Raw genomic sequence first — 22,222 nt, 5'->3', positions numbered from 1 at the left:
GAGTGGAAGGAAGAAGCTATCATATGCATATTACAGACTACTGGTGCTAGACCTCTTGATGCTAAGGCCCCCTGGCTCTGAGGAATAATACCTGGTCTTTGTTCGAACCCGTTCCTGGATGCCTGAGAGGACACGTACATCAGGCAGTCACCCTCAATAACCCCCCCCCCCCCGGGGCCCCAAACAAAGACAAGACATGCTTCTTTCCTTTTCAATCTTCCGGACGTCTGTATCTGCTCTCTATCTTCGATGAACTCTGCTTTCATTTCCTGCTGCCTCGCGTTTGATTTCTATACTGAGCAAAGACAAGGACCCTCTTGGTTGGTCCTGTGGACTCCCTTTGGGTCCTCGAGACTGGTCTGTAGGCGTCCCTATATCTGGTCTTTCTTTTCCCGGGGACCCCTAACTCTGCTTACAATTCCAGCCAACTCTGCAAACATGTGGGGCATGGAGTACCTATTTCCGGGCAATGGTGTCTGTATTACAGAATAGTTATTATGTATGGACTCTACATCTGGACTGCCTAGGTTTGAATCCACCACTTAAAAGATGTGAAACCCTAAGCAAGTCACTAAACCTCCTTCTGCATCATTTATTTCATCTGTAAAATGAGGAAGGCAATACCTACTTCCGAGTTTTGTGACCACGATTAGTTAATATATGGAAAATGCTATTTGTTTGCCATTAGCATTAATTGTGTCAAAACCAGAAAAATTACATAGCACTTTTTATTATAAAAGGCGGGGGAGCTGGGGGGGACCTGGGCCTTCCCCGAATTCTGAGAGGTCTCAGTTATCGAGGCCAATTAGCAGCCTTACTTAGGATTACATTTTGGGGAGCTAGGAAACCCGATTAGTTTTGCAAAGGTAAGTGCCATTTGCATCCATCCTGGTAGGGCTGCCAAGAATCCCCCCGGGTGGGGGCGGCGCTTTTCCTCCATCCGTAGCGGGTCTGCTCCGCACCGCACTGGGAGGCTCCGGACGCGGCGCTACGGCCGCAGGGACCAGGGCGGAGGCCTTGGGCCTCTCACTCTCCCCTCCTCCGCCCCGAGAGCACCACCCAGTTCCCTTCCCCTCCCCCCTGCCAACTCCGTGGCCCCGCCCCGTGCTCCCACCCTCAAGTCGCAAAGGTCTCCGGCGGCTCGCTGCGTGCAGGACGTGACAAATGAAAACAGCACGTCCCACCAGTGTCCTCGCAGACAGACAGCGCCTCGGAGCAATGGCAGAGTGCGGGCGCCTTCCGGCCGCGTCCAATAGCGGCTGCCGGGCGCTGCGCGTGGGGGAAGGGGAGAACTGGTGGGCGGGGCGGGGCGGGCGGCTCTCGGCATTCCGTTTGCGGCTGGGGCGCACGTCGGCTGCGTTCTTCTCCTCTGTGTAAGCTCTCCGCCTCGCGGCCCGTGTATTGCCAAGATGTCGCTTTCTAACAAACTGACCCTGGACAAGCTGGACGTGAAGGGGAAGCGGGTCGTCATGAGGTAATTCTGCGCATATGCTCGTGCTCCCTCAAGGGGTTGGCCGCAGTCTCTTCGACCAGAGCCAGCTTGCTTCCTCCCGTGCCCAAAGTTGCTCTTAGTCGTCGGCTCGGCCCCGTGGTTTCTAGGCCTGCAGAGTGAGGCTTCTCACCGTTGTGGTCGAGGCTTTGCCCCAGTTTTAAGGTTCCTGACCTCATTGGCCTCAGCCCGGAAAGCGAGCCGTTTTTGCCCTTTGGAGGTGGCTCCACTGAGGAAGGGCTCAATTCCGGGACCTATTTTGCCCTCTTTCCTATTCCTGAAATGTAGTTCCGTCGCCTCCAGCTCCCAACAGGCGAGGTGGGACCTAATGCTTAGCCTGCACATCCCTAGGCCCCAAAGAAGGGACCTTGAAAGGTCATTTGGTTAGTTTCCCTTCCCCCACCGCCCTAGATCATCCCAGACAAATGAGAGAAGGCACAGATTTCAAAGGTCCCTGCGCGAAAGGAAAATTTGCCCAGAAGATGTTAATTTAGATGTTCAGGAGTAGAACCCCCTAAAACATTGGGGATGGGAGGGCGGGGAGGGGTGGGGCACATTGAAGGAGGCTCTGCAGAGTTTATGTAACAGGCCCCTGCACCACGCCATTGGACTACAGGCCATGGGGTTTACATCAGAATTGTGACACGCTGGGTAATGGTAGAGCAGGGTGTGGGTGCTCATCCTTGCTGTTCTCCAACCTCACTTCACAGATGGCAAGAGAAGTAGGATATTAGACGTGAGAATGGCTACCTATGCACTTTGGGGTCTTTTACTCTGCACATGTGCATCCCTGGTCACTTACCACGTGGCTTCTCCTTTATATGCCGAAATGAGTAGTATGGTGTATGGAGCTTTTACATTTATTCTTTGGGTAGCGTGTGGTATATTTGCAAGCCAGGAGCAAAGTGCGGGACAGTTACGTATGTGACTGATGGATTGACTGTTAATATACCTTGATAGGATCCGAGGGCGGTGCGTTGTCCGGATCACAGGGCTTGCACTGATAGCCTTGTCCAGTCCTGTCCTTTTTGGGAAGTGGTTGATTGATGGGCAGGCATGTGAATGGTGTGATCCAGCCCCTTTCCCATTTTGGATTGGTTCAAGTGAGGGCATCTCTTGGATATTAACAGACACATAAGGCCGTAGGGAATCTCTTTCACCCTAGGCTTAAATGTAGGAGGGCACTCTGAATATCAGAACTCTCGACACCGTAAGAGTTAATGCAACTCTATCCTTTTCTCTAATTTCATCATGGCCACTATTCGCACGTGGCCGCCTCTGCCTTGTGTAAATAGAACTCAGTAGCTTATGGCCATGAGAAACACATGGTGTCCACATTTTCCCAAATGACCTAGGCATTTGCAGTCTGGACAAAGTAGGAATCAAAGTCATCCTAGTATTAGAAAGTACTTTCTACCCATCAGGTGATCTTAAGAGGGGACAGATTCTATGGAAAACAGGTCGGATGGACATTGGCATGCAACCAGATTTTAGGTTTTAATTATTGACTCCCATCTTCACTGGGTTCAAGGCTGACCTTTCCAGATAACATACACCGGCGGAAAGACCCGGGGTGAGGCGTCACACTGGTCACCTTCCTGCAATTGCAGTCTTCGGCTGTATCTTCTCCTCATGGAAACTGGTTTGAGGAATTAACTGGGCTAGCTGGGAGTGGGACTTGAGGTGCTTATCTTTTCTCCCTCTGGACTTAACATGAAATAACTTGGTGTCCAAGGGCTCAAAGTTTCATTTAACACAGATTAACCCTGAGCCTTGAAATGATTTGCTGTTGTAAAGTTACCTGTCCAGGTCACTGAACTAGCAAATTGGTGGCAGAGCTAGAACTAGAATTTGGATCTCTTTGGCTGCCAACCAGGTCCTCTAAATACTCAACATTGTAAATAAGGACAGGCTAAAAAAAGGCTTTTTGTCTGCTGAAGGTTGCAATCAATATTTTCTCCCCTGTAATCTGGGTGAATTCTGCTTGCTTCGCCTGGGGACAGGGGGTTACTTTGTTCCCTGATTATTAAAGTATCTCTTTTGAACAGAGTCACATTTTATAGGACTTTTGGAAGAGCCTGGGCAGCTATGCCTTACCAGCTCAAACTGCTTTTTGTTTCAACACCCTTACGTGGTGTTTGCTGGCAGTGTTTCAGAAACAGGGCCTTCTGAGTAGTGGCTGCTTCACTTGCCTCCTCTCTTTGTTCTGCAAAAGATAACTGATGTTGGTCGAGTATTCTGGCTCCTGCTTTGAATTGCCAAGGGAAAAACACTGATTTGTTGAGGGAACTTCAGATAGCCAGAAACCTCTGACTGGATGATTATCAAGTTAAAGCACTTCCCTTTTTGCTTGCTCCCTCCACACCTTTTTTGTTTTAAACCTCATCGCTTTTCTCTAACCTGTTCTAACTTGTTAAGCAACAGCTCTGATGTAGTGGAAAAAGAAATGGGGAGGAAAAACTGAGCAGAGAAAAAGTCTTTAAGACATCCATAATACCCAAATCTTCCGGCCAGGGGCAGTGATGGCAAGGGTGGGCATAGTACTCTTGAGAGCTTTTAATGGGCCTGGGCCTGGGCCTGGACCCCTGAGATTTCAGGTGACAGAGACTTGATAGTCTTATTCTAACTAAATCAGTATTTTTAACACTTTATTTTGAAATAATTACAGATTCACAGGAGGTTGCAAAGTTAGTACAGAGAAGTTTGTTCATCCAGTTTTGCCCAAAGGATACATCTTAAAAAATTAAGAGTACAATATCAAAAGTAGGAAGTTGACATTGGGATAAAGTGTATAGGTCTGTGCTATTTTACCAACATGTATAGATCTGTGTAACTCCCACCACAAGTTACAAAACTGATGACCACCAAGGCCTTCCTCATTCTACCTCTGCAGAGTCATGCCCCCCCCCCCCATTCCCCCTNNNNCCAACTGCTGGTAACTACTGATCTGCTTCCTGCCCCTAACATTTTGTCATTTCAAAAATGTTACATAAGTGGAATCACAGTATATAACCTTTTGGAATTGGCTGCTTTTTTTTTCCCCCTACTCGGCTTAATGCCCCTGAGATTTATCCAAGTTGTTGCATGTATCAGTAGTCCATTCTTAATACTGCTGAGCAGTACTTTATGGTATGGGTGTTGCACAGTGTGTTTAGCCATTCACCCATTGATGGACATCTGGTTTGTTTCCAGTTTGGGACTATTACAAGTAAAGCTGCTGTGTACATTGGATATTCATGCATGAGTCTTGATCTGGACATATGCTGTCATTTCTCTTGGATTAACACCTAGGAGTGAAATCACTGGACCACCAAATGCTGAACTGCCAGACTGGTTTCCACAGCAGGCACACTGTTTTACATTCCTATCAGCATATGAGTGGTCAGTTTTTCTGCATCTTCCCAGCTTTGGTGGTGTCATTATTTTTTTTATTTCAGCCCTTCTAATAGCTGTGCAGTGAAATCTGAGTTCATGCCTGAAGCTAGTAAGCTCACCAGTGTTTCAGGGAAGTGGAAAAGGAAAGGGTGCAGATTTTACATAGAATGGAAGAAGTGGACTGTTCAAAGAAGTGGACTATGTAGGCAAGAACAGTTTCTGCAGCAGAGTCCTCAGGAGAAGCTAAAAGCAGAGCTGTTCTGGAGAATCTAGGTGATGAAAGGAGGTAAAGCATAGGCAAAGAGAAGAGAGGAGTCTAATTCTCATCAGTAAGCTGTGTCATGGCAGCTGGGCTAGATGACACAGATTCTTGAGTTTCTCTGCCCAAAGAATTTCCTCCCTCTAAGGGCTTGGGAGTAGGGAGCACTGAAAAAGGGTGGCTTGTGCTCAGCCTGTTGGCTTTAGCCCTTTTGACCATGGGCCTTTCTGGGAGGCTGCAAGAGGGAAAATGACACAGGTAATGGGATACTCTCTCCTCTTCAGAATGTACTTGGAGGCTGGCAGGAGCCTTGTTCAGGATATTTAGAGAAGATGCTTAGAATCAGAATCAAGTAGCCTGAAACTGAGTAGAGTATATTTCTTCAGAGGCATACTGCTTTCTTTCTGAAGACTCGATTAAAATGTTTGAATATAGAATTATTCCCTCAGCCCACCTTTGGAAAGGCTACTCTTCAATGAGGTAGATTGGAGTATAGTCCTAGGGGATATAGGAAATTGGTGGTCTTCTTAATAGGGCTGAGGATTCTGTAATTATCTACTAGGCCTCGAGCATGGCAGCAGTCTTCTTGAGTAGGCCGTATCTTCCCTTAGTCCCTTAGCATGTGACTGTGTCAGCTGTTTTGTAATGGTCGATTACGTTTTGGAGAAGTATTAACATATAATAATAGCTGCCATTTGTGTGGTACTTACTGTGTACTGGGTACTCTTCTAAGCCCTTTACAAATCACACTAACTCACTTAATTCTCACAATAACTGGAAGGTAGATACTATCATCCCCATTCTGCACATGAGAAAGAAAGCGTTTAAACAGGATCTTGGCAGGCAACACTTAGCCCTAACAACTAGCTATCACACGTTGTTTTCAGTCAGGTTGAAGTAAGCTGAGGTTCCAAGGAGTTCAGAAGGGGGAAGGAATTACTGGTTCTTAAAAAATGGTAAAGCAGTAATCTGTTGGGTGAGAAAGGAGATACTGCAGTAAATTATTTGCTTGTGCCGTCCCGATCACTTCTCTCCTATTTGCCTGTTTGTCAGGTAGGCAGGATCATATGTTCCGCCCTCGCCTCTCAGGTTTTATGAAAGAAGCTATCTTACTTTTACTGTCTTTTGCTTGAAGAGTACTGTGTGAATTTGGGTTTTGGACACTGGGTTTTTTCTGGTTACGAGGCCCCAGGCTTTCTCCGGAAAAAATGATAATCTGTTGATGTGTTTTACTTTCCAGTCATTTTTTTTCTTTTGAGTGGTGTTAGCTTCACTAGGACCCAGAAATAATATCAAAGGAATCAGAATCCGGATGTGTTCCTTAACCCCATATCCATCTAGCTGCCATTATTATTAGATACTATCATGCTAGGCCCACAGAAAAATCTTTTTAGGTGGAACTGGTTTTAGTTTCCCAGCTCTTCAGGGCTAGTTCCTGTGATGTCAGTTAGGTTTGTTTTTTCATTTTTAAAGATTGTTCTCTTTTAAAGGGTGGGATACATACCTAAAGGACACAGATCATAAGCTCAAAGAATTATCACAAAACGAACACATTTGTGTAATCACCTAGGTTGGGAAATATACGACAAGCCCAGAAGCACCCTCTGGTGTCCTATTCCAGTCCCTACTCCCCTCCTCCCATGGCTAACCACTATCTTGACTTCTAATAACACTGATTATTTTTAAGGTAGATTTGAACTCCCACCTTATTTAACTGGTTCACTAAAAGTGCTTCTCCTAATCTTTGAGGGAATCTGAAACCTTGTTTCTTTTTTAGAGTGGACTTCAATGTTCCTATGAAGAACAACCAGATAACAAACAACCAGAGGTAAGGTCTGTGCTAAACCTTGAGTTTGGTTTAAGGTGTGTGTATCTGGGTATATAGGATGAAATGCTTTTCCTTTCTTAGTGTAGAACTGTGTGGTAACTTAAGCCATATAGTTTTGGCTTTCCACAAACCCACTATCTGGTCTGCTTTTTTACGAGAATGCAGAAATCGAAAAAAGTCATCTTAAGACAAGTGATTTTTGTTCTCTCCCCATTTTTTGAAAATTTGAAGAATTTGGGGTTATGCATTTTTAAAGAATATCGAAGCTGAAGGTTACTTGGTGTCCCTTGCAAAATGAAGAACTGTGCAAGAGGATTTTTTAATACTAATAATTTTAAGCTTACATATATTTTTACAAGCCCCTATTCAGTATGGCCCAGATAAAAGCAGTTTTTGAGAATTTTGATGGAAGAGATTTCAGAAGTAATATTTTCGGTCAGTTAAGGCTGTTCTAAATATCTCGTCTCCAAAATCAGAAGCAGAAATTTTAAGTGAGAGTATACTCTTGCTTTTGACTTGATTGTAAAGAAGGTTTAATTTTAAATTTCAGATGAGGGGTTTGAGCTGGAAAGGTGTGCTTTCCAATGATCTAGAGCAGTGTTTAATAGAAATACAGTATGAGCCACATATAAGTTAAAATTTTCTAGTTGCCACATTAAAAAGGTAAAATGAACTGGGTGAACTTAATTTTAAGTAACATATTTTATTTAATCCAGTAAGTCCAAAATAATCATTTCAGTATGTAGTCGATAAAAAATGAAAGGGACATTTAACTTTTTTGGTGTTAAGTCTTCAAGATCCAGCATGTATTTTAACACAGCATATCGTGATCTGGGCTAGTCACATTTCTAGTATTTAAGAGGCACATGTAGCTAATGGCTGCCTTATTGGATGGTGCAGGTCTAGAGTCAGAACATTTTCAGATACTGGCCCCGGGGTGGAGTCTGGCATTTTACCATGTACATCCCTGCTACACCATAGTGGAAGGTCTGTGTTTCGTGTAAGGCAGCTCTGACCCTTCTTGATTTTCATTACTTTCTGCAGCACACAGGAAAAATTGGAACTATGCCTATCAAGGTATTTTATGAATTAAAAGCAGAGAAGCAGGTCTGAGTACGTTTTTTCACTTTCAGAAATCCATGGAGTTAACAAAAGGAAGCATTAGAAATAATAGAACTTGCCGATAAGGGATAGCCCTGAAGAATAATTTGGTTTCTTTGGGCAAACGTTGTACCTAATGAAAGTTTCTTCTTTATTTGGTGTCAGTTTTTATATATGTCAAATAGCATAAGGTATTTTAGAAACATAACTTGATTTTTTAGTATTCCGTTGTCTGCTGAAATGTCACCTTACCAGAGACTTTCCCTGGCCACCCTATCTAAAATCCCCTTCACCACTATTACTCAGTCATTCTTGTCTCTCTGTCTATTTTTTCCATAGCTCTTATTACCACCTGATACAGACACCCACCCATATTTATATGTATACACACATATATATGTTTATTGTCTCTCCCTCCATTAGAATTTCACTTCCATGAGAGCAGAGACTGTTTCATTTACGGTTGTATTCTCAGAATCTGGAAAGGTACCTGGCTTAAGAAGCACTTGATAAATATTTGTTGAGTACATTAATGATTTTCTTTATTATCAATTTTAATTTCTTAAAGACTGGCAAAAATGGAAAGTTAGTGTCCAGTTTATAACAAAAATTTGACATGTTTGAAGGAAGTTTAATAATTTTTTGTTAAAATATAATGTAGATAATATGACATCATTTAAACTATGCTCTATATAATGTATTTCTTCCTACCAAAAAATGTTCCTTAGGATATATGATGGGTGCAAAAAAGTTACGTATTTTTAAGTTTTTCCTAAATTTCCTTTAATAGTGTCAAGATTTGGGAATTTTAGATATCTTCCTCAGTCACATAAGAGGGATGTTTCAGGGGTCGCCAAGATACCTACATACTTAGTGATTTACTAGAAGGACTCAGGACAGGACGTAGCATATAGTTCGCACTGCTAAAGTTCATTATTACAGTGAAAGGATGCATGACAAGATCCGCAGGTGAAAAGACACACAAAGTCTGGAGAAATCCATGCATGGGCTTCCAGTGCTCTCCCTCCAGCAGTGGAAACTGCAGCAGTACTGTGCATTGCTTTTGCATTTGGCTCCCAAGATTTTTACTAGGAGCTGGTCATATGGGTACCCTCTGCCTAGCAACCAGCAAAATTCCAGACTATTAGAGGAAAGCAGGTGTTCAGCATAAATCACTTAGTTTGTACAGTCTAGGAGTGGTGTCAGTTAGAAAATTGAGGGACCACTTTGGAAGCCAGCTTTCCAGACCTTGGCCAAGGGCCAACCTTGCAAGCAAGTCCTCCTAAAGATAGCAGCTTCAGGCCTGCTGTGCTAGCTCTTTTCTGCATAAGGGGCAAAACATGATCATACTTAATAATCCTGGGTGGGGGGTTGGCATCATAATTGACTTCTTCCCTTGAACATGAACCTGAGAAGCATCACTGAGTTGCCAACAGTTAAATTTGAAGGAATTTAGAGAAGAAAAGGGGCTTTCTATTTCACGAGGCCATAAATAAAATCTTTCCCACTAATTCCCAGGAGTAACCTTGATCTACCTGCTGTCTCTTTTTGGTTGCAGAATCAAGGCTGCCATCCCAAGCATCAAATTCTGCTTGGACAATGGAGCTAAGTCAGTTGTTCTTATGAGCCACCTGGGCCGGCCTGATGGTGTCCCCATGCCTGACAAGTACTCTTTGGAGCCAGTTGCTGTAGAACTTAAATCTCTGCTGGGCAAGTAAGTGCCAGACTCGGGAGCTGGTGGACTCTGTGACAGGAGGTGTTGTGAAGCATGTTGTTACTGGTTCTTTCAGCCTTGTCAAATATGTCCATCTCCTGCTCTCCCCAGGGATGTTTTGTTCTTAAAGGACTGTGTGGGCCAAGAAGTGGAAAAAGCTTGTGCTAACCCAGTTGCTGGGTCTGTCATCCTGCTGGAGAACCTTCGCTTTCATGTGGAGGAAGAAGGGAAGGGAAAAGATGCTTCTGGGAATAAGGTAGGACCTGTGACTTTGACATTATTTGGGGTGAGGAGGACTGAGTCTATAAGAGACGGAAGAATAGAAGTAGTTCATGTTTATTTTTTCCTTAGACACCTTTTTATTGCAGAAGAGCATAAATATATATATATATATATTCACATACATGTATTTATTATACATTAAAATTTATTCATATATATTTAAAGGTTATTCATATACATGAATATTCATATATATACATAAATAAAAATGAAATAACCTTTTATTCATATATATAAGGTTGTTTTAATACACATATGATAACCTTGAATATATATGAATTTATATTCAAGCTATGCATTTATATAAAAGCTATGCATTTATATAAATATATGGATATAGGTATAGATAGATATAGATACAGATATATAGATGCATGGCTTAATAAATTACCACAGAGTACACACACACCTGTGTCACCACCACCTAGATCAAGGAATAGAATATTGGCTAGCATCCCTGAGGCCTTCTCATGCTCAAGTGTTTGTAATACCTCTGAAAAATAAGTGAGTGCCATTTGGGTGTAAGAGTTTTCAGTGGACTTTTGCAATTGTTCCTTTGTTACCTACTTGGCCTATGACACATGAGGATTTTTTTTTCTGACAGTGTGTGTGATAATCCTAGTGAGGGGTGTCCTGTGATTCCCAAGTGCTGAGAGTGGACATTCACAGGCAGTTGTGGGGTGGGTGTCCCTGCTATACCAGGTGTTCCTCCAACAGAGCCCGTTCTAGATTTTTTTTGACAAGGCTGGAACAGTTTTTCTAAGCAATAGATCCTGGCGTGTTATGGAAGGACAGTAATATTCTTATTTAGAAGGGGAATTAACTTAATGGTTGAGCTTGGTACTCTTAAAACCATAAGTTTAAGTGTGATATAATTGGGAATTTCTTACTAAAGAATATGTGAGCAGAGAAAGTACTTTCCTAAGTCAAGTGGAAAGGGACTATTCGGGAAAATTGATTGTATTTGGGTAAATGATCATCATGATGATATTGCCTTTTACACTTTGGAAGTGTAAAGCATTTTTTTGAATTCTCTTTAAGATAAGGAAGTGCAGGTGTTATCATCATTTTATAAAGAAATTTGAGTCTCTGAAAGGCAGTCATTTTACTGAAGTTAAAGAGGTAGTAGTGCTGTTGCTGGGCTTTATATATAGCTCAGTCCATTAGATCAGCAAACTTTTTCTATAAAGGGTCAGACAATAACTATTTTAGGCTTTGTAGGCCATACAGTCACACCTCTGTATATGGTCTCTGTTGGAACTACTCAGTTCTGCTGTCGGCATGCAAAAGCGACCATAGAAAAACTACCCAAAACAAAAATAAGAGCAACGATAGATAATCCACAAAATAGATTACTATGACCTGACACAAGGAGAATTTAAATATTAAATGATAAAGCTGGCTCCCTGAGGATGATACAGAATTTGCCTATTGGTAGAAGAGAAGCTGAAGTCATGCGTTAGAACTTTCTACCCGTAGGTGTTCAGTGTCTTGGGGAACAAGATTCTCTGAGGCTAGTATCTTAATCTCCTGTTGTGCTTCTGGTGTTTCTTAAGGTCATCGGAGTACCTGCTTTCAAGCAGTTTCTTTTCTTAGCACCTTAGGCCCTGGTCTTGCCTTATCCTGCCTTTGGCGTAGTCTTGGTAACCATAGTAGGAGTCAAGTGCTGATCTCAAATTCGGTGCCCTTTTAGAGTGAAACTCACTTGCATGGACTCTAGGACTTAGAAATGGTAGCAAATTGAGGCAAAACCTTTTATTCAGAAAGTGATGAACTAACAGTTTTAGTCTATGACTTTTTAGCTAATTAACTTTACATTTAGTGTCCAGGCTTTCAATGCTTGAAATTTCAAGAGCCAGTAATAAGTTCAAAATAGATTTAAAAACAAAACAAAACAAAGCAAGGACATAAAATTTTTCCTTTTCCCAGTGTGCCACATTGGTCTTTTAGGAACATTTTCTTTCATCTAGTTATTGGCAGATCAAAAATGAGAAATGGGTTCTGGTTATTAATTTCTATAGTACCTTTTCCAAGAAGAGCTTCAATTTGCACATTTTTCCTTAGACAATTCTTGGAGGGGTTATCATACCTTTTTAATAGATAGGAAGATTTCAGGACAGAGATCAACTTACCAAAGCTTACATACACAGTGAATTAGTGTTGGAGTTGGGCCTAGAACCCAGGTGTCCTGCCATTTGGGCAGTATTTTCATCACTACACAAATTATCTTCCAGTCACCCGTGGCAGATGATATTCCATTCTAGAAAGATTATGTGGGTTCTACAGTCTTTAGTTTTAGCAGTAGTTCCCCTGCATCTCTGGGTCATTAGAGGAAAGCCCTGTTCTTTGTGGCAGCCTCCTTCCCCTTGAAACACAGGAGGATGGGAGGCGGCAGTGACTGAAATGAGTATCTGTTCTGTATATTGTTTTGTGCTGTGTCCCCCTGTGCATCTTTGCTTGGTTTCTTTCTGGAGATTTTGTTCATCCTGCCATCCTGCTTTATGTCCCCTTTTGGGTGGGTGGGTGGGGGATCCTGGATAGTGAGCTGACATTTTAAGGCCATAGTGTTTTACTTCTAATTTTTGTTTCTCTTTTTTGTAGAAGTGTATTTCTTGTTTTCTTAGAGGCCTAACTTCTAGGGAAGGTTATATAGAATACTTTCTTTTAATATATATAAAATGTTTCTGAGGTCCTTTTCTGTTGTCATGTTTCCACCTGCCTTCTCTGTTCGAGCCTCATGAAGAATGTGAGGGCCTCTTCCAGTTTTCAGAAAGGCCTTGGTAGCTAGAAGCTTGAGTCAAGTATAATCCTAACTTCTGCAAGGAGAATATGTTAAAATGAGAATATAACTCAAGCTAAGGAAAGGAAAAGATAATCTTATCTTAGGAGTTGGGGAGAGGTCAGTGGGATGTGATTAGCTTCATGTGATTAGAGGTTAAGCCATGGTTCAGGAATCTTAAGTTTGCAATTTGAGGCAAAATGAAGGAGAGCAGAATGCAGAAGTGACCAGAAGACCTGGAATATTTGGAGGAAGAAGTAGATCTTGTTGCTAGTTGTGAAAATTGCTGTCCCAGCAACTCTGGGTCTTTTGAGATATTCAAGGGGACTCCTGGGTATGAAATGCTTTTACAGTTGTCTTTGGAGCCATCAACATTTTCTGTGTTGGTTTTTCCTTTTTTTTTCCCCCTGCAGGTTAAAGCTGAGCCAGCCAAAATAGAAGCCTTCCGAGCTTCACTTTCCAAGCTAGGAGATGTGTATGTCAATGATGCTTTTGGCACTGCTCACCGAGCCCACAGGTACTAACAGTCTTTTTTGACATTGAGCTAGGAGCAGTATTCCTCTGTTGACTCAAGCAGCCAAGTTCTGGGTTGTTTTTGGAAATTTCTGCATTATACAGAACATCATCCTTACAGCTTCTTTCTCTAATTGGAGCTGCCAGTTAAAATGTGGTTATTGTTGAATATCCTTGGTCCTCACATTTTTGAGGAAGTAAAAGTGAAAACATGTTGAGAATTGTGGAGCTTTTTGTTGAGCTTCAGGAAGAGGTTGCTCTTCAGGTATTTGTAGAGCCCTCCCTTTGTTAACATTGTAGGGTCAGAGCCTTACGCTGTCATTAGGAAGCAAATTGAGGAATCTTCTCCTTTTGTCATCAGCTAGCTGGCTGATTGTTTATTACGGTTAAATCCTTGACTTGAAGACTGTCAGTTGGGTATCTTAAATCCTACTTAAGGTTGTTGCTTTTTACTTGTTCCTCTTGGCCCTGCCCTATTAGTCAGAAACCTCTTCTTGTACCTAAGTGGTGGTGGTGCAGTTCAGGGATGAAAACTATGGTCTTCTGGATCTCAGAAGTGAAAGTATTTCAGTGATAAGGAGATGGCCTCTAGAACTGGGAGAATTGGTAAACATTGACCAAAACTGAAATGTCTCTGGTCTTTTCTAGCTCCATGGTGGGAGTCAGTCTGCCCCAGAAGGCTGGAGGTTTCTTGATGAAGAAGGAGCTGAACTACTTTGCCAAGGCCTTGGAATGCCCAGAGCGACCCTTCCTGGCCATTCTGGGCGGGTATGAAGAACTCTTCAAGATCATGCTTTAAACAGTGTTTGCCTGGTAGTAGGTCGTGACTTGGGTGGTTTATTCCATCGAAAGCATAATCAAACTGGGTAAATGAGGAGAGTTTAAATAAGGGACTATCTACCAATGTGTGGTTAGGATTCAGGGACACCCAAAAAGTACAGCATAGTAATCTGGGGCTTGCAACAAGCATCATCTTCCCTAGGCCTGAAGGGACAAAGGGAAGGAATGGTTACCAGAATCCAGAGAGGGTAGTTGCATGGCGAGGGCCCTCTGATAGAAACTGTAGCCTTGCTCAAGGAACATAGGGATAGGCGTCTGGCAGGGAGGGAGCCAGGGAAAGAAACATACTCTGATCTCCCTTCAATCTTCTACTGATGTTCCCCCTACCCCACCCCCTCCCAATTGCCTGCAACCCAACTGGAAGCCAGAGGGCAAGGGAGTCCCTTAATGCGCTTCATGCAGGTCAGCTTCCTGGGACAAAACATGGCCAAGAAGGGCTAGCAAGGGGTTTTGGAGGGAAGAGTGGGAAAGACTTACCGTAGGTGCTCATCTAACAATTTTTGAAGCCCTTGAGCCTTTTACATACATATGGTCTGGCAAGAATAACTGTGAACATCTCCTCATATGTATTGAATTTATCATTTAGAACTCATTTCTCCAGATCATATACCTTTTTATAGTTTTTCCTGTGGGGAAAGGTAGCATGTGGATGATGATATTCTAATGGCTTAGAGTTAGAAATTTGAGAATTGCAGGTTAAGAGGCTAGGAAGATAAATTTTAGAGTGGGGACAGGGACCTAGTACTGCTTGGATAAGAGAACTTCTGTCACTCGGCATGGCTTTCTAGGTAGAACCCTCTTCATGGCTGAATGTCCCTGACCCTTCTATAAGCATGAACACACTCAGCAGTTTCCTATGAAAGCTGACTCTGGAGTTGGGTGTCAGTTTCAGGTAGCATAGTTGTTCTTCAGGCTTCATGAGCCCAGTTTCAGGGTCCTAAAAATAATACAGGTGGGTACAGGTTGTATCTGCATTCTAGAAGCATCGCCCCTCTTGTGCACTGTGTTATAAAAGTCAGACGCTCATCTTTCTTCTCTGGAGATTAGGATTTGAGCTGCTTTTGTTTTCCGTCCTTCTGTGGATCTGGAATATGGGAGTAAGTACCACCTAGTGGTTATGATTAGGTTTTAGGCTCAGCCTGAAATAGCTGTTTGGGGGAAGTTGATGTGGAGGTTGTTTGGTTGGTTGGTTGGTTTTTTTGCAACCTTTCTTCCCAGGTAGTCTTCTCAGACCACTATCAGTTTCGGGGGAAATTTTACATTGTATTAAAACATTATTGTGGAAACACTGAAGCATGAATAAGCCCCCAGTACCTAATACTCTGCTTCAACAGTTATATTTCTGTCAGGATAGGGTACTTTTAAGCAAGTCGTAGACATATAATTTCACTTAGTAGTTCTGTATGTATCTCATAACTGAGAAAGATTTTTAAAATAACCACCGTGTTACACCTAACACAATTTAACAACTTCGTTCCTGTCCTCTACTATCTAGTCTATGTTCAGAAGTTCTTCATCATCTCAGAAATGTCTTTTTACAATTGGCTTTGTCGAGAAAGGATCCAAATTAAGTTCCTGTGTTGTATTTGGTGGTTAGGCATTTTCTATTCTGTAATAGTCCCCTTTCTCTTACTATTTTCGTTCCATTGATCTGGTGTATCCATCCCACATTTTTAAAAAGATTTATTTATTAGAGAGTGTGCAAGTGCATGCAGAAGCAGGAGGGGCAGGGAGAGAGGGAGAGAGAATGTGAAGCAGACTGCACTGAGCGCAGAGCCTGACATTGGGCTCTATCTCATGATCCTGAGATAATGGCTGGAGCCGAAACCAAGAGTTGGATGCTTAACTGACTGTGCCACCCAGGCGCTCTGGCTTGGGACACTTTTGAGTGGGTTCAGGGATCCCATAATTAGCAGTCTTGCTCAGGTGTAATTAGCTGTCTTGCCTCTGGTTTTTGTGGGGAGAAGGGGCAAAATAGACGTATTTGGGTCTCATGGTTTCTTTAGACAGTAGTAGGTCTTCTAAGTCCTTCTTGGTCTAGAATCACACCTTTAAGAGATTTTCTTTTTTTTTATAATAATTTTTTATTATGTTAGTCACCATACAGTACATCCCTAGTTTTTGATGTAAAGTTCCATGATTCATTACTTGCGTATAACACCCAGAGCACCATGCAATACGTGCCCTCCTTACTACCCATCACCAGCCTATCCCATTCCCCCACCCCCCTCCCCTCTGAAGCCCTCAGTTTGTTTCTCAGAGTCCATAGTCTCTCATGCTTCATCCCCCCTTCTGATTACACCCCCTTCTTTATCCCTTTCTTCCCCTACCAATCTTCCTAGTTCTTATGTTCCATAGGTGAGAGAAAACATATGATAATTGTCTTTCTCTGCTTGACTTATTTCACTTAGCATTATCTCCTCCAGTGCCGTCCATGTTGCAGCAAATGTTGAGAACTCGTTCTTTCTGATAGCTGAGTACTATTCCATTGTATATATGGACCACAACTTCTTAATCCAGTCATCTGTTGAAGGGCATCTCGGCTCCTTCCGATTTAGCTATTGTGGACAATGCTGCTATGAACTTTGGGGTGCATATGGCCCTTCTCTTCACTACGTCTGTACCTTCGGGGTAAATACGCAGTAGTGCAATGGCTGGGTCATAGGGTAGCTCTATTTTTACCTTTTTAAGGGACCTCCACACTGTTTTCCGAAGTGGCTGTACCAACTTGCATTCCCACCAACAGTGTAGGAGGGTTTTCCTTTCTCCACATCGTCTCCAACATTTGTTGTTTCCTGCCTTGTCTATTTTTGCCATTCTAACTGGCGTAAGGTGGTATCTCAGTGTGGTTTTGATTTGAATTTCCCTGATGGCTAATGATTTTGAACATTTTTTCATGTGTCTGTTAGCCATTTGTATGTCTTCATTGGAAAAGTGTCTGTTCATATCTTCTGCCCATTTTTTGATTTGTTTGTTTCTCGCATATTGAGTTTGAGAAGTTCCTTATAGATCTTGGATACCAGTCTTTTTTTTTTTTTTTTTAAAGATTTTATTTATTTATTTGACAGAGATAGAGACAGCCAGCGAGAGAGGGAACACAAGCAGGGGGAGTGGGAGAGGAAGAAGCAGGCTCATAGTGGAAGAGCCTGATGTGGGGCTCGATCCCATAACGCCGGGATCACGCCCTGAGCCGAAGGCAGACGCTTAACCGCTGTGCCACCCAGGCGTCCCTGGATACCAGTCTTTTATCTGTAGTGTCATTTGCAAATATAAGAGGTTTTCTTAGAAACGGATTGGCCTTTTGGGTTGAAGAAACATAGGGCAAAGTTAGCCAGTACTTTCTTTTCCTTCCAAGTTTTTATTTAAATTCCCGTTAACATGCAGTGTAATATTAGTTTCAGGTGTAGGATTTAGTGATTTAGTACTTACATGCAACACCCAGTTCTCATCATAACAAGTGCCCTCCTTCATACCCATCACCCATTTAACCCATCCCCTTACCCACCTCCCCTCCAGCAGCCCTGTTTGTTCTCAATAGTTAAGAGTCTGTTTTATGGTTTGCCTCTCTTTTTTCCCCTATGTTCATCTGTTCTGTTCTTGAATTCCACATATGAGTGAAATCATACAGGCTTTGTCTTTCTCTGACTAACCTCACTTAGCAGATACTTTGTAGCTCCATCCATGTTGCAAATGGCAAGATTTGTCTTTGTTTATGGCTGAATAATATTCCAGTGTGTGTGTGTGTGTGTACACACGTACCACAACTTCTTTATTTATCAGTCTATGGACATGTGGGCTGCTTCCATATCTTGGCTGTTGTAAGTAATGCTGCTATGACCATAGAGGTGCATATATCCCTTTGAATTAGTTTTTTTGTGTATTTTGGGTAAATACCTAGCGAGTACAATTGCTGGATCCCTAGGGTAGTTAATGTTCTTAACCTTTTGAGGAACTTCCGTACTGTTTTCCAGAGTAGTTAGCCAATACTTTTGTCACTTATGGGACGTTCCTCTATTCCTTTGCCTTGATAGAAAAACGCAGGCACTATGCAGTATCACTTCCATAGTCCACCACTTGTTCTTTTGTTGATGATTCTTGCTTTCCCTTCTAGAGCTAAAGTTGCAGACAAGATCCAGCTGATTAATAATATGCTGGACAAAGTCAATGAGATGATTATTGGTGGAGGAATGGCTTTTACCTTCCTGAAGGTGCTCAACAACATGGAGGTAGGAAACCAATGCTAAGTGGATGTGAAATGGCTCTCCATGAGAAATAGCAGGTTATATAAATTTAAAAAGAAAACCAGTTTCTGACATGAGCCTGCAAAACTCCCATTTTTATTTATTTTGTAAAGTTGGTTTTCTTTTGTCTTGGAATTGATCCTTTATACTGTATCATATATTATTCCTGTCTGCTTCATCAGGTAATCGTGTTCTTAGTATAGAGGCTGATCTTTATCTTGCCTCCTGTGTATAGATTGGCACTTCTCTATTTGATGAAGAGGGAGCCAAGATCGTCAAAGACCTGATGTCCAAAGCTGAGAAGAATGGTGTGAAAATTACTTTGCCTGTTGACTTTGTCACTGCTGAAAAGTTTGATGAGAATGCCAAGACTGGCCAAGCCACTGTGGCCTCTGGCATACCTGCTGGCTGGATGGTGAGTCACTTGGGTGGGTAATAGAATGAGTGAACAAAAACATTTTGATTCCATTCCTTCATTCAACCAACCAGCAGGCATTCTAAAAGAATCCTTACAGGGATCTCTGTCAGAGAGGGCTCCGAATGTAGCAGTGAGACCCTCTTCAAGAGAATCTGGGGGGGGGGCGGGGAGAAACATGATTGCTGCTGTCTTCATCAGTAATGGGGGCAAAACCATTTTTTGTTTCTTCATTTATTTAATGTTTGTTGTTGAGTACTTAACTATGTGCTGGGGTTGGTGCTAGGTACTTTCATGACTTGGGCTGTTCTGGATTTTGTTGTTACCTAGAAACCTGTAAAAGAACTCTTAGATGAAAACATTAAGATAGTAGAAGTGTACTGATTATAAACAGGGAAAAATGTATGTGTATATTAAAGACTAAATATTTGGTTGTTAGTGTTCTCCATATACTATCATTTTAATAGCTGTATAAAACTGTATCATGTTGACATATGAATTTGCTTAGTTATTTTCCTCTTGTTAAGCGTGTGGGCATTATTTAGTTCATGTTTCTCAAAGTGTGGTTTCAAGAAAACAGCATCAGCAATATTTTGGAACTTATTAAAAAATGCAAGTTTCTGGGCTCTATCCCAGAGTTACTGAATCAGAAACTCTGGGGCTTGCACCCAGCAACTTTTTCTTGCTAGAACGAGTCCTCCTGCTGATTGTGATGCATGACAAAGTTTGAGAACCACTGAATCTAGATAATTGTTTCTCAACCTTGGCACTGGTGACATGTCAGGTAGTTTTTGCTGTGGGAGGTGGCCTGCACATCGCAGGACGTTGAGCGGCATCCCGACTTCTGGTAGATGTCAGGAGAAACCCTCCCCCCCACCAAGTTGTGACAACCAAAATATCTCCAGACATTGCTCCAGGACCCCTGGGGAGGGACAGAATTGGCCCTAGTTGAAAACTACTGATTTAGTCCTTCACAGTCATAAAGAGTGTGCTTAAGAATGTTTTTATCAAATAACCTGAAGTTTTGCCTTCCATTCGATCTTCCATAAAGGGCACAAGCAGGTTTACAATTTTCAAGACTGAAGGGTGTCTTTGGGTTCTACAAGAAACTCTGGTATTCATTCTTCTTGAGTTCAGGTCTTGGTGGAGGTGGTGTTTGCTTCTTTCTAAGTAGCTTTTCTTGGTAGCTCATCTTTTTTCACTCTGCCCCTTAGGGCTTGGACTGTGGTCCTGAGAGCAGCAAGAAGTACGCTGAGGCAGTTGCTCGGGCTAAGCAGATCGTGTGGAATGGACCTGTGGGCGTGTTTGAGTGGGAAGCTTTTGCCCAAGGAACCAAAGCCCTCATGGATGAGGTGGTGAAAGCCACTGCCAGGGGCTGCATCACCATCATAGGTAAAGGGTCCTTTACAAAGTTAATGCTAGTGTAGTCTGGCAGAATTCTGATCAGAGGAAAGTTGAAGGGAAATGATTAACTTTTACTAGGTTTCTTGGTGCCGGCTGACTCTTGAGAGCTGAACGGGTGTACAGTTCACAGAGGACCCTCTTAATGAGATGGAGTTGGGAGTTCATCATCTACCTTTTGGGCTTAAGAGCATACTGCCTTAGAGTTTGGTGCCAGTCTTTGGTTTTTCTTTTCTCTCCTTTTAACTTGGCTTTTATTCAACAGGTGGTGGAGACACTGCCACTTGCTGTGCCAAATGGAACACAGAGGATAAAGTCAGCCATGTGAGCACTGGGGGTGGTGCCAGTTTAGAGCTCCTGGAAGGTGAGATTCTTCCCTGTTACTCGACTTGTTGGGGGGAAGGAAGGTTGGGGGTTATGCAGTGACAGGTGGGTAGAATGGAGTGGAGATAGTATGTGGTGTTGTCATTAGTGTTCATTATTATCTGGGCAGTACAAATGGAGGAACTTCAGATAACGCTCCTGGCATCCATTTTGGGTGGGGAGGGGCAGAGAGGAAGACTTATTCCAGAGAGGTTATCCTCTAGTAGACCTGGGACCCAAAATGTAAAAGTTAGCCAGCTCTTGGTCATATGTCCTAAGGAAGAGCAGACATGTTATTGGGAAGGTAGGAGGCATATCTGGCTTAGTGGGTCTTATAGTAATGCTCTCTGTGTATGTGTGCTCTCTCAAAAACAGGTAAAGTCCTTCCCGGGGTGGATGCTCTCAGCAGTGTTTAGTACTTTCCTGCCTTTTGGTTCCTGTGCACAGCCCCTAAGTCAACTTAGCACTTGCCGCATCTCTACTTGGCATTAGCTAAAATCTTCCCCCATGTCAAGATTGAGCTAGTGGCCAAGAGATGCAGCACCAGGAACCCTTAAACAGTTGCACAGCATCTCAGCTCCTCTTTACTGCACCCTGGATTTGCCTACATTCTTCAGGATCCCATTTGAATTTCTTAGTGACTAAACCATTGTGCATTCTAGAGTGCATATATTTATATTTTGCCTGTTAAAAGAAAATGAGCTGTGTTAGCTTCTCTTTTTGAAGTAGCTTATTCTGATTAGCTTTGTCATTGTTTTACTACTCAGCATGGAAATAAGATGAAATTCCAATTATAGGTAGGTAGGGAGGCAAGGTGGTGATCTTTTCAATAAATAAAAGTATCCACTGAAACTGGGATTTTTTTTTCTCCTGTCATACTTTGTTAGGGTGAGAACAGACTCTAGAGGAAGGGATCAAACCAGCTACATTCTGAATGCAAGAAATGGGACAGCGTTGGTCGGGGAGGTAGGGGAGATCAGATAAATGCCTACTCTTTTATTGAAGTCACACTTTATGGTGGATAATGTGATAGATGCTGTATTTTAAGTTTTATCTTTATCTTTTACACATGACCATAGTTTTAAAAAATGAAGGCTTATGACAACAAAATATAGGATTCAGCCTATTCCTCCCATTTGTGATTCCCATTCCGCAGAGATGACTGCTTTTTACCTCTTAGCTTTTTTGGGTATTTACCTCCATATTTCTAAGTAACAGACTTACACTTTTAATTTCTTGATTTTTATAATAAAAGCTGTATATTAGTTTCATACATGGGAAGATTGAGCTCTCTTACAGCCTCTGTTCCTCATACTACTTCCCTTCTTCATTCGCCCAGTATAGTTTTGTTACAGATTAGATTGGTAGTCTACATTGTGATTATAAATACTGTTCACAGCTATGTTGTATGCTATGATTCTATTATGGACCTTTTTGGGTTTTTTTGGAGTTAGTAAGTTTTGAAAGTTTTCTTTTTTTTCTATGTACTTCTCACTGATTAGTTTCCAGTGTGTTCAAACTTATAACTCTGTTCATTTTTATTAGAGATAATCTCTCCTGGAGTCCCCTGTGCTTCCACTCTGGTTTGCCCTGGCTGCCTTCTAGGTTTGCTGTACAGCTGT

General features: G+C 42.3%; 1 protein-coding gene across 1 annotated transcript; it reads left to right on the top strand.

Annotated features, from left to right (window-relative positions):
• Window positions 1-1,254: 1,254 nt before the first annotated feature.
• On the top strand, window positions 1,255-21,456 carry PGK1 (phosphoglycerate kinase 1). The gene is made up of 11 exons (XM_008704954.2): window positions 1,255-1,474; window positions 6,901-6,951; window positions 9,611-9,766; window positions 9,878-10,022; window positions 13,241-13,344; window positions 13,989-14,108; window positions 18,292-18,406; window positions 18,657-18,836; window positions 20,051-20,228; window positions 20,503-20,601; window positions 20,976-21,456. Exons 1-11 carry the CDS (start codon window positions 1,410-1,412, stop codon window positions 21,014-21,016), a joined length of 1,254 nt encoding a protein of 417 aa, XP_008703176.1. The 5' UTR covers window positions 1,255-1,409; the 3' UTR covers window positions 21,017-21,456.
• Window positions 21,457-22,222: the final 766 nt, after the last annotated feature.

Source organism: Ursus maritimus (assembly GCF_017311325.1).
Source record: "Ursus maritimus isolate PB19 chromosome X unlocalized genomic scaffold, ASM1731132v1 scaffold_X1, whole genome shotgun sequence".
NCBI classification, from domain to species: Eukaryota; Metazoa; Chordata; class Mammalia; order Carnivora; family Ursidae; genus Ursus; species Ursus maritimus.
This window is presented reverse-complemented; position numbering and strand designations above follow the sequence as displayed.

What these genes read in the sequence shown, in the direction of transcription:
- PGK1 (XM_008704954.2), top strand. Translation starts at nt 1,410, where the DNA reads ATGTCGCTTTCTAACAAACTGACCCTGGACAAGCTGGACGTGAAGGGG. An exon ending in AAGATGCTTCTGGGAATAAG is followed by an intron (nt 10,023 to 13,240) that starts GTAGGACCTGTG and finishes TTCCCCCTGCAG; the next exon opens with GTTAAAGCTGAGCCAGCCAA. An exon ending in ACTGCTCACCGAGCCCACAG is followed by an intron (nt 13,345 to 13,988) that starts GTACTAACAGTC and finishes GGTCTTTTCTAG; the next exon opens with CTCCATGGTGGGAGTCAGTC.